Source organism: Protopterus annectens, chromosome 11.part0, assembly GCF_019279795.1.
Source record: "Protopterus annectens isolate FY-2018-M chromosome 11.part0, PAN1.0, whole genome shotgun sequence".
Classification (NCBI taxonomy): domain Eukaryota; kingdom Metazoa; phylum Chordata; order Ceratodontiformes; family Protopteridae; genus Protopterus; species Protopterus annectens.
Window position 1 is genome coordinate 655,888,522 of NC_056745.1, and position 15,712 is coordinate 655,904,233.

Sequence of the window (15,712 nt, forward strand, 5' to 3'; positions counted from 1 at the left end):
CATATAAATGCAAAATAAATGGAGAAAGGCAAAGTAATAAACAAATTAAATGTTTGTAATATAGAAGATAATGAGAAGTAGGGTGGCGGAGAGAGATGTACAGACGCAATGAAACCTGCAACGCATATCTGTCTTCACTATAAAACAATTACAGATAGTGTACCTAAAAGAGCAACAAACATACATCTGAGGGGTAGAATCAGCATCACCACCATCATCGCCTGTAATCTGAAAGGCAAATCCTAAATATATCCCTTCTCTTGCCCCCTCTCCTCTTTCTCCCAACTCTATTATTTTTACACGTTCCATTTCTGTAGGGTATCTGTCTCTCCCTTCTAAAAACAGACTTTACTCAAATTTTTATTGTTAAACTTATATATAATGTAATTAATTCTGTTACATACTAACTTACCTGATCTTGCTTTCCTTCTATGTCTCTGTCTGATCACCATTGCCTGAACATCCTTAACTGTGGTTTAAACTCCTTGTTTATTATTGTGCATTCTTGTATTATATATTTGTCAAGTTGTAGATAGCGGAGCTTTTCTCCCCGGGCCTCCACTGAAAATGGACGTGTATCCAGTTGGACTAGCCCGGTTAACAAATGTAAAATAAATAAAATATGTTGAGCTACTTACTCAAGTCCACTGAAGGCTTCAGGCAAACCTGTTATAAGATTAGACAAAGGATATTAAGAAAGAGGGTGTGTGAGAGAAATGTACAGATACCAAGAAAAAAAAATGCATCTCATTCTTAACTTTAGTCATAATAATGTAATTTTTTTTCAAAAATGTGGCAAACACCCACCCAACATACCAGTGATGATACAATAGACAAACCACTGGGAATTAAATCTACTGCCATCATGACTTGCAGTCTGAAAGCAAAGTCTTAATGCGTTGAGCTACTTGTGCAATTTTGCCAAAGCATGCATGAATGCACACACAGCATATAGTCATACTGCAACCTTTGAACTAGGAACTTGGCACAGAAGTGCCAGTATTGGTTCTCTGCAGTGGTTGACTAGAGCTATACTATCTCGATTGTTAGCGTGTAAACCTGTACAATATGAAACAGGTGTGCTCAACATGGCACTCTGTAAAGCACTGTATCCTCTTCGACTGCAGCTATGCATTCTCTGCAATAGCTTCTGGGGCTACAGAGAGAAAGAAGTAGGAGTATGTAACTTACCACATGGTGGGGTAGCCTAATGTTTGAAATGTATTGCACTGTAAGGTGTAATGCATGGAATCTCTGTCTTTGCTTGTATGTTGCGAATAGGACAAGTGACATGCATTACAGTGACACCATTTACACTGGGTCAAATGTGCAATTCCTCATGCTTGCTTAGAGTTATGGGGTGAGCTGTGCACATGCAGTGCTACTGCTGATGCATAGATGTGTGCAGACCACTGTTCAGCAGGGAGTTTGGACAGTCACAGCAAATTCAGAAACAGTAATGAGTTGAACCCTCATTTTCATAATCAAGTCATCCAGACACCCAAATTTACATGATATATTCAAGCGGGAAGCCACTGAACCTCACCACGCTACAGAAGAATTTGTTGCAGCAACATCTTATAGGTTTCATAAGTACTAGGATAGCTGCCCTTACAGGTTATTTAAACCTAGCCAATTTCCCCTTCAAAGGTGAGAATCAAAACTTGCACTTTGTGTCTGTGAGGTAAACGTCTTAACCATTATACCAGTTCCCAGTCTTAACCTGCAACAGATGAATCTTCTACTAATTGCTTACAGCTGATGGATCTCAATTTCTACAAAGTAAGTGTTACTTTTTCTGCTTCGTGTTTTAAACTATGGGTACTATTAGCCACTCTGTTACTTAACTACATAAAGAACTAGTTTTGGCATTAGTTTTGTGTGTTATTGAATGGGTGGAGTGAGTGCGGTACTACAAGGGTAAGCCAATTGTTGTGCTGAAGCATTGTTAAGCTTTGCGGGAATTATATCCATCAGCAAATATTCACAGTACATTTGAACATGTTCAGGCCTGCATTGTACTATCACCTTTTGTAAAACCATTTGTCTATTCTATAGCTTATATATATTTATATATATATATATATATATATATATATATATACACACACACACACACACACACACACACACACACACACACACACACACACACACACACACCATGTGCAAAAATCATTATACCAATGAGAGGAAACAGTCATGTCACCTTTTGGAGTGGGAATGTTAAGGGTGTCTTAGTGCGGGGGACATTTTCTCAGTAATATTATGTGGCTGACATTAGGTAAACAAACTGGATGCTCAAGTATGTCTGTCAGTCACAGCAGCATGGTATACTGGCAAGGGGAACAACAGTGTTCTGTGGGGTTTTCTGGGCCACTCATGACCTCCACGCTAATGCCACTGCTTTCCATGTCTGCAAAGCAATGCCTAACAAGTAAACAGAAAATCCAGAAGATCAATCCACAGTGCTGCAACTACTGCTGAGGCTGTGTCCCAGCTGACACACACCCACACCACCACAGCTTCCAACACACACACACACACACACACACACACACACACACACACACACACACACACACACACACACACACATACATACATACATATCCACTGGCACTGTCCCTGCACGAAGCCTGTTACATTTATATTCCCACCCCTACACAATCAAAGTCCCATTCACACAAGTGCAGTCTTTCTTTTAATTATTCTCGGCATTCACTTATTTCCCTTTGAAAGATATCTAAACATGCTCATTCCTCTAGTTGCGCAAATGTTAACCTTGCCCTGCCCTTTGTGCATGTCCGATGCACAGTGGGGCCAGTCTGTGCACAGGTAAACACAGCCTGGTATTGATTTCAAATGCATCACTTTACTGTAGTGTGTCTGCTTTACTATAGGCTGAAACTATGTGCAAGTCACTGCCTCTTCACCAGCACCACAGCCTACTGTGGGTGCCCCTGGCATGGATATCCCCTGTTGCTGGATCTTCCAACGACTGTTCATCTGGCTCTGCCTCCATTGCCTGCTGTGCTAGGGACCACTTCTCCTGCAACCAAACCCCCCTCCCCTGCCCCAACTGTAACTGCCTACTAAATATGATATTGTGTAAAATTGCACATACTGAAAATATTTTTGCGCATGTGCCAGAATCATACTGTAGGGCACCACTAGATGAATCCAGACATAAAAACTTTAGCTTAAGCAGCCCAGATATATGCTCTACAATGATGTTTGTTTGTGACTGGGAGTAGCTGTTCCCCTGCTCTCCTTTATTCTGTGGATTTCTGATACAGTTCCAGAGCATATCTAGTATCAAAAATAAGATTCTCCTGGGGGACATCACCCCTTGGAAATTACTGGTACAGATTACAGGTGAGCCACATGTGGGAGTCATGATAATGGCCTGGCTGGCTTGCAAACACATTGTAGATGACACCCTGTGCATTACATACCATCTGGCAGTTTATACCTTTTGTGGTTCACATTACATCCTCCCCAGTTCACCACGTGGGGTCTTTATTTCAGTGTGGGTGCTGTCTATGGCCACCAGTATCTCAGGGAAATGGGTTATATTTAGAATTCCCACATGATGTTCCCTCTTTCCTTTTTGGTTTGTGGGAACCAGTGCTTTTTCCTGTGTTGGGAAAAAAGTGACTTTTAACAGCTTTAAATTTCAACTGGCTTATGCTGCTTGTTTTCCTAGGGAAAGCGGCACTATTTTTGGTTTGCTCGTGGAACAAACTACCAGTCCCATGGTCAGTCCTTCTTCCAGCCACAAAAAGAAAAAGTTAAGAAAACAGCCTTTGACACAACAGCAGGCTGGCCGTTTGTCTCAGACACATGTGGGTGACTCTACTATGGACAAAGCTGGTTCTGCAGACCACTCATCTTTTACCTAAGATCCCTCTGATGTTGCACCAACAGCTACTATGGACCAAGGTTTAGCCATGTCCTATGTGGCTGTAGGGGTCCCCTCGGTGGGCGAAGGAGAGCCATTCTTGTTGGCTGTGGGAGAAGTAACACATTGTCATTTAGTTAGCTCCCATACTACACTTCAAGAAAGATGAGAAAATAATTCCAAAGTATAGAAAAAGTGTATGCTGCTGCAACTTTAATTTTCAGAATTATGGATTGTAAGGCTCATATTTTAAAATGTATTCTGACTAAGTGTGAAAGTACGAGGAATGTTTTCTCTGCAGTTTCTTCCTGCAGGGAAAAATCTGCTTTAAATAGCTTCTTTTATCTTATAGGTTACAACCCATTGCTTAAAGTGTGCATATGACTCTGTTGATACTTCTTCCATGGGTACTGCTTTGAGGAGGTTTGCCTTTGTTCTGAACCTCTCAGATGATGTAAAAAAATGAGACTTTGAATTCTCCTTTGGATATACATTTAGTTTTTGGTTCCTTTGCTGTAGAGGTTATCAAAAAGTGTGATGAGAGGGGTAAACTGGTACATGAAATCTCTTAAGAATTTTCAGCCCTTATGTTTTCCAAATGTTTAAGGGGTTCTGTAACCTCTCATCCAATTTTGGCAAGAAATAAAATAGACAGTCATAGCAAAATGCTGGTAGACAGACTTTTAAGAAGCAGGGACAATAATTCAGGAAATCCCAAAAGCAAAGAACAGTTCAGAATGAATATTTAAGGGACTATGTCCCTTTCCCTGCTAACCCACCACCATCACCACCTCCCACCCTATCAGTCTCTTTTTCTTTCCAGAAAGTTTAAATCTCATCTTCTCTCTTTGGCAGTAGATATTTTCAGACAAATGGGTTCGGGTCTGAAGATCATTTATCAGGATTACAGATGGAAGTGGGATGAAATTCCTGCTTTACATGTGAAATTCATATTTCACCAGACCATTTGCTGTATTTCCTCATCCTTCAACATTTGTTGTCTCAGGGTGTAAAAGAGCCAGTTCTTCCTTCTCAGTTTGGGAAAGGTTTTTATTCAAGGATGTTTTTGGTGCCAAAGAAAGAAAATGCTCTAGATCTTTTTTCCTAAACCAATTTATGATAGTAACCCAGTACAAAATGCTGTCACTTCTCAACCTTTTACCTCTTCTTCTGCATTTAAGTTTCCAAGTAAGATTTAAATGATGCTTATCATCACATCCATATTTGTCCAGATTTCAGGCATTTCTTCAGATCTTGTGTGTCTGGATCACATTATCAGTTTTCTACCTTACCCATTGGACTATCCACTGCACCAAAAGTATTCACAAAGTTTCTAGCTTCAGTTTTAGCTCATTGCAGGCTACAGAGTATCCATATTTTCCGCATTTATATGGCTTGCTTATCTTTGCAGAGTCTTTTTCAAAGTGTCAGGAATCTCTCACTTGAGTGAGATATCGTCTGTGCAGGCTGGGATTCCAAGAGAACATTCAAAAGTCTTTTGACTCCATCACATAGAATTGTGTTTTTGGGGTATCTATTCAACACCTCCATTCAGTCAGCTTTTCTTCCACAAGAAAAAGTAGGTCTATACCTACATCTGTTTTAGGGTTTTCCACCCAGACTTCAGTCACTGCAAGGGAATACCTCAGGATCCGGGCTCTAGTGATATCTATGATTCTAATGATACCTCTGGCAAGACTCTGCATGAGAAAGATATAGTGGTATCTAATGTCTCTTTGGTCCCAGCACCAATATCCATTTACTTTTCAAATCCCAAGTTTGGGATTTATCACAAGAGAAGTCTCTTGGTGGAGACAGCAAATATCCCTAAGTCCAGGTTCTGTTTCTCTACCCCTTCTACAGAGCAGTCACAACCCACAAATGCCTCAGATTTTGCTTAGAGAGCAGTTTCAATAGGGATAAAAGTGCAAGTTATTCAAGGACAGACATAAGCACATAAATATAAAAGAGATGCTTGCTCTAATCAAGGCAGTCAACTCTGAATCACATTTGGTCCATTTGACCTCTCTGACCTGTTACAGATAATACCACAGTCATGGTACATCAACAAGCAAGGGAGAACCAGGTCATACCCCCTTTGCAGATTAGCCATGTTAGCTTAGGATATAGATTTACAACAAAGTCTCACACTACAGGCATCCTACATCCCATCAGAGCAAAACTGTGTGGCACACAAGCTGAGGAGAAAAAAAAAGGCAAGCCCTCACTGATGGAAACTTGATCTGGAGTCTTCCAAGATTTGATCCATCTGTGGGGAATTCCTCAAGTAGACCTCTTTGCCTTCTCTCTGAACAATCAGCTGGCAACATTCTCCCACAGGGTTCCATTCAAAAGGCCTGGAAGACAAATGCCTTTTCCTTTCTATGAACAGGATTGTTCCTGTATGCTTTCCCACCCTTTCTACTGATATCCAGGTTACTTCTGAAGATTCCAAAGGAATCCCCAAAGATCATTGTGGAGACTCCCTTCTGGCCCAGGTAACAGTGGTCCTTCTTTCTTTTGGAAATGGCTACGGGCATTGACCACAAGCTTCCTCATAGAATGGATCTACTGACGCAAGAACAGAGGTGTTTGATGCACCCTGACCCAATCAACTTCAACTGACTGCCTGGATGAAAGGGTCGTAATTCCCTTTAGGCACTTGTTTCCTAAGGATATGCACAAGGTACTAGTAGATGCAACAAAAGCATATATTACAAAATGAAAAAGTTTTTCTTCTAGGTTCCAACAACATAAGCAGCACCCATTCAGAGTTAGTGTTTCTTTGATGTTACAGTATTTGTCTGAGGTGACATATTTTGGTCATTCATACTCCTCATTTAAGGCTCATAAGCAACCATTTCAGCATGTCTACCCATGGATTCCCCTCTTTCAATGCATTCTCATGTAAAATGTTTTTGGAAAGAGTTTTGCATAAGAGACTTCCAAGAAACCCAGTGTCTCACCCATGTGATCTTAATTTTGTGTTTGAGAAGCTAACACTTGCTCCATTTGAACCAGCTCATCAGGCTGACTTGAGGTTCTTAACATGGAAAACTGTTTAACTGATTGCTGTGGCCTCTGCATGAAGACTGTCTGAGTTGCAAGCTCTTATGGCGAGTCAGCTCTGTCTCATTTTCCGCAGAAAAAGGGTTTCTTTGAGAAATAATCCTTATTCACTGCCTAAAGTGGTATCCAAGTTTACTTTAAGCCAAACTATCTATCTTCCGGTTTTCTTTCCTGAACCTAAGAATGAGTAAGAAAGGACAGTTCATACTTTGGATGTCAACAGACAAATTAGGTACTGTCTTTACAGAACAAAATCTTTTAGATCGTTGGATAATTTGTTGATTTCTTGTGAAGATAAAAAGGGAGAACACTCTTTCCAAATGGAAAAACTATTCCAGACAGGGTCAATGTGTACTGTACCAGGGCCTTAGCTTTGTCTATGACTTTTTGGAAGGGGTTAGATTTTAGAAGTATTCTAGAAGCAGTAACTTAGTCTTCTGTACATACCTTTTCAAAGCACAACAAGCTGGACTCCTTCTCTAGGTCTAGATCAGATCAGGCTTTGCTAGGATCACTCTCCATGGACTCCTGGATCCTTTCTATTCCAACTCTTAAATGTTGTAAGCTAGGGTAAGTTACCCATATAACTAAAGCTACTGCCTCAGTCATTAGTATGATGAACATAGTACATGTACAGGTTAATTTCCCATAACAGTAGATGTTCAAGTGGTCAGTGCTGCAGTAGATGCTCCCTCCCTCCTTCCTTCCTTTTGTGTTTTTTATTTATCGAACAAAACAGCAAACAGATGAAAAAAATGCTCAGTTTATTCACATAAATATATCACAAAGATAACAGAGATAAAGCTTTTGGGTAACACCCTTCATCAGTATACACAACTCATTTTAAAATGCCATTTTATGTCATTGTTTTTTAGACCACATGACACAACCAACCAGTAAAGAATAGCCTACAATTAAAATTAAAATTGAAATCACTTTAAAATGTGAATAGTTAATCAAAATTATATTAAGTATATATAACATACCAGATGTATTCAAAAATTTCACAATAGATCCATTTGTAAAAATGAAAATAATAAATAAAGTAGTATAATATAGCATATAACCTTCATAAAAATGGTTATATTTATTTATTTATACTGTTTCTGCTATTAATTAATTAATTGTTAATATTAACAACAAACTTGATATCGCAGAATATAAATGGATTATTATTTTAGAAGCAGATAGATACCCGGGACTTAATAATTTAGTAAGTATAAAACGTATATTAGTAGCTAATCAGAAACAGTATAAATAAATATAAATATATAAACATTTTTATGAAAGTTATATTATACTCTTCCGTGCAACAAGTAAATAAAACAGTTTCCTTTTAAATTACTTCTTCTATTATAAAGTGCAAAGCAAAATGTTACAGGTCATAGCTCTTCTTAGAGAAGTACAGTTCCTTATTTTAGAAGAAGAGTTATCCACATACAGGTTCTCAGATACAGACAAACACTTACATACGAGTGCATAGAAGCTTATGATCGGGTCTCCAGTCTTAACATATATATATATAATGTGTTCAAGACATGGACACCAAGCAATTCACCTCAAGTGTGAAGTCAAACAATTTCAAACATTGGACCCATCTCAGTTTGGACTCTTCATGGGTGGGTTATACTTTCTCAACCTGGTGGATTTTTTGAAAAGGTCACCAAAGCAATGGATCAAGACAAAACTGTACACTCCTCATAGCTCAACCTGGCTACAGCTTTTGATACAATTCAGCACTCAAGACATTGTAGAAAAGCTAAATAAACTGAGAATAAACATCTATGTCACCTGCTGGATTGCCAACTGGATCACAGATAGGATTCAGGAAGTGAAAATAGGGGAAGTTACTTCCACAAAAAAACAAGTCACCAGTGGTGTCCCTCAGAGTTCTGTGCTGGGATTTCTTTTGTTTGGCATCTACTTTTCCAAAGTAAAAGCCAATACCAAAGGGCTGTGGCTGGCTAAGTTTTCAGATGACTGCATGCTAAGAGCAGCCATTGACTCCCCAAATAACTTAGCATTCCTGTAGGAAAGTTTTTTTCCAGATAAATAACTGGTGCCAAAATCATGGACTGAAACTAAATGCCAAAAAAATAATTACTGTATCCTTTGGGAAGTCATCTATCTGAGGGAACTACTACATTAACAATATGCCTCTAAGAGATGATCCAGTTGTTCGGGATTTGGTAACTTATGTGGACAGTGACCCAACTTTTGACCAACATGTGTCCGTTGTTGTAAGAAGGTCTTTCTATATTGCACAGCATTTAAACAAAGTGATTGTGTCTATATCTAAAGATATCATTACCCCCCTTTACTCAGCAATCATTAGGCCAATCATTGAATACAATGCTCCCTTTAGCATGTATTTGTCTAGGCACATTCAACAATTGAAACACCCACAGAGATACTTTACTAAAAGGATACAAGACCTAAACAATATGTTCTACATGGACTGACTCAAAGCCCTGTCACTGTACTCTGTGTCTTACAGACTGCTAAGAGGTGTCCTACGTCTTGAATACAAGGCATCCTCTGACGCAGTACTGATGTATTCACTACATCAACATCAACAGAACAATTTCGGGGGATAGGTATATCTTGCAGAGGATACCACTGCTCTGGAACAGACTCTCCATCCACATAAAACAAATTTCATCCTTGCCCATATCAATGCACAACCTGGATCTATGGATGGGAAACAGAAAATTAACCCCATGACTGTTCCCTTTATCAACTAGTAATGGAGAGAGGCAGCTCATAAATGCATTACCCTTGCACGGGTCCTCTCAAATTATCTGTGGTGTAATCCCAATTATTCTCATTAGGGGTAATATGTAATTATCGACCATAGTACAAGTAAGGCCAATATGTAATTATCGACCATAGTACAAGTAAGGCCGATTTCTAACCAAATAGAATAGGTAAATTCAACCTCAAAATGGAAATTGGCCTGCAAGGTTAGCTAGCCAGGTATTTACCTATGAAACTATTAATCTGTGAGATGTGAGCAGGCAAAAAAGGATCTTGATTACAAAAATCCATTCTGGATAAAAACGGTAAATAATGGGGAAAAGTAAAAAATCATGGACAATTTTAATAGCACTCTAATTCACTTAAATAGAATGGGAGATTTTGCATCAGCATGCATTTTCTGATCAGTAAAGTATGATTATCTAATGTCTGGCATTACTGAGTGATTTACCAGAACATCAAAAAATTTGAGGAGCAGGACAAAAAATTCAGACCAAATTAGTGACATTCTTCCAAATCCTGGACAGCTGAGAGGTATTACAAGTGACAACAATCACAAATAAAAAAGATAAATACATAACAAGAGGAGAAGGCCCCAATGTCTAGCATCCTCAATAGTTTCTGACCAACTTTGCATCAAATGCAGCATTAGGCAAACATCAGGAATCTACAGGTGACGTACAATGCTGGGGATATTACTCAGAGACCATGTAGTGCATGGAAGATTAGAAAAGAAACACAAAGCAATTGCATTCTCTAAGGAACTATAGCTTTTGATGGCTTCCCTTTGTCATGTCCTCAGCTACTCGCTGAGTTTATTCTGAAGGCTGTTTTGGCATTAATTAACAGATCAGTAGCTTTGAGGAAGAGGTCAAGACCCTGGAAAAAAGAGAACAAGTGCTGTTTCGCTATCTCACACATACTAGCCTACTCTGACGGTGTGTTATTAATACATCATTAGGCGCCATCCTGAATAAATGGACAAAGAAGAGCACACAGGGATTATTATGTATGACATGTTCAAGACCTTCAATATTGTCAGTCATCCCTATCTTCTGAACAGGCATCTTCTGAACAGGCATAGTGAAGCAGGAAGGAGCGGATTCCTCAGGCCTAGCCTGTGTTGTGATCGATTACATGGAATGATACAGTCAGTACAACATAAAGCTACTGCTGTCCTGCTGAAGATTATTAACTACTGGGATTCTGCTAGACTTCATGATGCCCACTGCAGTGCCTGCCTTCTTCATCACTGCATACAGCACAATTGGAGAAAGTGTGACATTTTACAATGCGGTGATAATTCAACTTGTTTATTTTCATTTCATTCACACCTAAGACTCATTATTGTACTCTTTCCCTGCAGATATTCTGTGTCAATTCATGAAAATCAAAATTTACTGCCAAATCAATACACAACAGTACTCTGGAGTACCAGTTTTGTCAATGCATTCAAAACTTAACAGACTACTGAAACTGATAGCAGCAGAAATAGTGTCAATTGGTACTGAAAATATCAGGATTCCCCTAACAGAAAAATAAATAAAAATATCTACTACAGTATGTCCCCATGAAAAAAAGCAAAACTGTCTCTGTTTTCTTATTTTAATCGTGATCCAAACACTGCTGCTGCCAACATGAACATCATCTCGCTAACAGCAAATTACCCTGAATAAATTAAAGAAAGCTCTTGTCAAACCCGATCCAAAACAGCCTCAGCCAAAACATACATCCCACTTCTACTCTATCTCCATCCTCCCTATACTTGGGAAAAACTGATCTACAACCAACTGTCCACTTACATCCAACAGTGCCATCTCCTCAGTCTAAATGACTGCAGATTCTGGGCTGATTACGATGACAGCGCTATGGTAACTTACAAATGAGGTCCTTCTGACCATGGATAACGGAAGCCTTTAAGGAACACTGACCTTACCAAAGCTTTTTGATCTTAATGACCACCTCTTTGCCCTTTACTCCCTCCAAGAAACTGGAGTTAACACCAGCAATGTCACCTTTTTCCAATATTATTTAACAAATAGGTATTTCAGAGTCAAAACTGGTTCATCCCGATCACCTCCAGTATCATTTACGAAAGGTGTGTCCCAATCCTCCGTAGCCATCTCACTGTTTTCAATTTTTATTAACAAACAAACTACCCTCTAATTTTCCTATAGCCCTTTACACTGATGATATGATTATCATTTGATCAAGTCCATCATATCCAGCTATTTAAACCCAGCTTCCTTCTGACCTCCACTCCTCTAATTCTTGGCTTAACAATAATAAGTTACTCCTAAACCCCACAAAAACAAATTTTATGATGCTCGGAACCTCACAAAAACTGAAAAACTCCTAAAAATCTCAAAACTGCAGATCTCAATAGTATCCCAATAGAAAAAAAAACATCCTTTAAATACTTATATTTACTGGGAAAAAACGAAAGAGAGAGAGAGACTTTATAGCTGGACCAGTCACTTTGATAACCCTTTTGAAAGTACTAGGATGCAGGATCTGAATTGCCTAGACATAGTAAGGCCTTCTTAAGTTTAATTTTGGTGGCTGCCAGAAAAGAGGTTGTTAGAAAAATGGAAATCAAAGTCTAAATTAACTGTATTTGAAGTACTGAATATTGCAACAGAGATAAAGTAACTGGAAGTGGGATCTTTGGAAAAGTTAGGAGTAAATTGCATAGAAAAAAATGGAAATTGTGGGAATGATACATGCAGAAGAATATTTGGAAGTGAAATGAGGTTTAAGAGAAGACAGGAATTAATCAGTTTATATAATGTTGGACTGCTGATAATTATACAAAAGAATGTATGTGATGTACAATGTTTTAGCTGGAAACTTGTTAATATAATCTGTTTTCTTTTATATAAACGCATGTTTGCCTATGTTTTTTATGATAATTCAATAAAGGTGTTTATATGTGTATACATGTATATGTGTGTGTGTGTGCATATATATATATATATATATATATATGTGTGTGTGTGTGTGTGTGTGTGTGTGTGTGTGTGTGTGTATTTTATATATATATATATATATATATATATATATATATATATATATATATATATATATGTGTGTGTGTGTGTGTGTGTGTGTGTGTGTATTAGAACCAGGGATGTAAATCTTTACCAGAAGGTAAATAAATCACAGTGGAGGGACAAGTTTATAACCCAGCACCTCCCAAACCTGCAGAACAAACTTCCCCTGCATGTTAAGCAATATGACATGCTATCTTCCTTTAAACATAAACAATGTGACTGGACGAGTATTCATTAATTTTCTCATGCAGCCTGAGGAAGGGTATCACAAGGCAAAAATGGTCATGTGACTCAATATCCCTGGAACGGCTATGAATCTGTTTCCAAATTACTTGGGAAATGCAGTTTCTTCTGTAGTAAAAAGTCTGGCAAAACTATGCAGGTGTAGTAAAAGCTCATTGTTGCAGGGAAGCAGTTTGCGTCACATGCTTTTTTTAGGTAGCTGAGTTCTGAAGGCATATGTGAGATTGCCACTTGGCAACATTTATTTACATTGATTAGACACTATGGGGTGGGCTTGCCAATCAAAATGCAGATCTTGTTTTTTTAACTATGTCCTGAGTGGGCTGTTTTAACATCTTTCCAATTCATAAGTATCCAGGAAAAAACTGCTACTTATATGTTATTACTTAAAGCTGAAATACTTCTTTTTGCATTAAAATAGTACATTTGTATGAGTATTCAACAAATGATCTTCAAGAAGGAACCAATCAGCGCAGGTAAACTATACAGCTTAAGAGATTGTACACATCAATACACTTTTTCGGGAACGTTTGAAATCAGCCGAGACGGTTCTTTAAACTATAATTGTTTCATTAAACAGCACAATCACATAATGTAATCTTTACCACAATCCTGCAATACACCTTAATCACTCCCTTCCATCTTCACCTCATCTACTCTGTCTCTTTAAACCGAATATGTTCATCTGAATCTTTCTATTTCCCTCAGTATTCCACCTCTTACAGTACAAGCTAGAAAATTGTGTTGCATTGCATTTTATGCATTTAGCTGTATTACAGTTATTTAACCTAAATATTGTTCTCCCACTAAATTTCATATGCACTACAAAATTTCAGTCTTCAGCTTAGACAATGTTCTCCTACTAACTGCAAACACCACTGCAATATTTGTCTGCCCTCTAAACTGATCAGTGCCTGATTTTGTAATGCAAATTCCTAAAACATCATTGCTGCTTAACTGTTAGTCATTGAATGTGTTATTTTCTTTTCAGTACATGTTATTTTTTACCCTAACTGCTGTATGATTTTGTGCTTTACTTCCTGATTGTAAACTCAAGGCTGAGCCTGAAAATCATCTAATTGGATCAGCTGTCTATCCCAGTCAATAAATACATATGTACATTAATAAATAAATACATTGTTGGTGTTTGGACTTTTACTAAGTTATTGTTCATAGGTGTACTTATTGCATGCGCTACGGAGCTTTATCTAGTTACTATGTTTTGACTTGCTACAGCATGTAAAAACTGGTATGTAGAGACCAGGGAAGGCACAAGCCTAAATGGAGATACTTTGAAATGTGAATCACAGAAAGAATATGCATTTGTTGTTATTAAAGAATATCTAATGAGAGGGTGAGAAGACACGCCACTTTACTTTCTGTGTTGTGTACGCTGGGTTAAAGGATGTCATGCGATCTCTTCAGCAAGTCAGAGATGCAAACATCACACCCAGATATGAACTGTTTCATCAAATAATGTATAGATAAATCCCTAATGGCATTATTAGAAGTTATTGCAGCATGAAGCAGATGTATTGCACTGGTCAGTAAAACAGACAGGACAAGGTTCAGCTGCACTTTTATTTACTGTCTCTTGCTTTCTTTTCTTTGTTAGATCGCCCTGGACTACAGAATATAGCAGAAATTGAAAAGATACAGGAGAGAATTGTGCATGTGCTTCGGCTTCACATAGAATCAAACCATCCAGATGATGCATTTCTCTTCCCTAAACTCCTTCAGAAAATGGCAGACCTTCGACAGCTGGTCACGGAACATGCTCTTCTTGTCCAGAAAATAAAGAAAACTGAAGCTGATGCTCACCTGCATCCTTTGCTTCAAGAAATTTACAAGGATATGTACTAATATCAGCAAATCCATGGAAATGTGAGGAATTCTACAACTTCATTAGCAGTAGTGCTTGTGACATTCACAAGTGTAAATGTCACTAAAGTAAGCACCGTGATTTTCGTTGTTATTTTAAAAAGAAGCATCTACAGTCTCACTTTGCTAGGGATCACCATTTAGCAGAAAGCAATTCTGCCAGAGCTTTTCCTGTTCGGTGGTCCCAGCGTAGAACAGGTACTATGTAACTATAACAGCAACTCTAAAATTTGAAGTACCATTAACGCTGACATATGACAAGTGAAATGTAAAAATGCACTTTCTGGAGTGTGATTTGTGCCACTCCTTTTACATGCACCAGACCACCAGGTGTAATGTTTTTATCAACCAGTTCCTTCAAATTCCTGATGTAGTATTACCTCCTAACATGCATATCTAGTGTTCGTCTAAATGAGGAAGGTTGTCCATTTCTGTACATTAGTAGGTACTGCTCTAAACATCTATTAAGACTGCAGAGAGTGCCTTGTGTAAGGCATCTAGAACTAAAAATGTTGTTTTTACTCTAGTAATAAATCATATAAAATAATTTAAATTACGCTCTTCCTTTTTTTAACATGTAAACATAACACTTTACTAGTAACATACCTACATATTTGTGGGTTTGTAGACACATACCTTATCACAGCAGTATTCTGAAGCTTTGACAGCAGTAATGAAAACAGGATCTGAATTTCAGTTAAGCACTCTAGTAGACAATAAGTTACAGAGATAATTAAACACGGGTCTAGTTTAGAACATCGACTGCACAAAACATCAATCTCACATCAATAAGATGGCATTATCT

General features: G+C 38.2%; 1 protein-coding gene across 2 annotated transcripts in view; it reads left to right on the forward strand.

The window, feature by feature from the left end:
• Positions 1 to 15,454, forward strand: part of PPARA (peroxisome proliferator activated receptor alpha) — a 952,408-nt gene extending 936,954 nt beyond the window's left edge. For both annotated transcript variants that reach the window (XM_044088095.1, XM_044088096.1), the window contains one exon: positions 14,642 to 15,454. In XM_044088095.1, the coding sequence (XP_043944030.1) occupies positions 14,642 to 14,889 (248 nt within the window). In that variant the 3' untranslated portion in view covers positions 14,890 to 15,454. The remainder of the gene's footprint in view (positions 1 to 14,641) is intronic.
• The last annotated feature ends 258 nt before the right edge of the window (positions 15,455 to 15,712 follow it).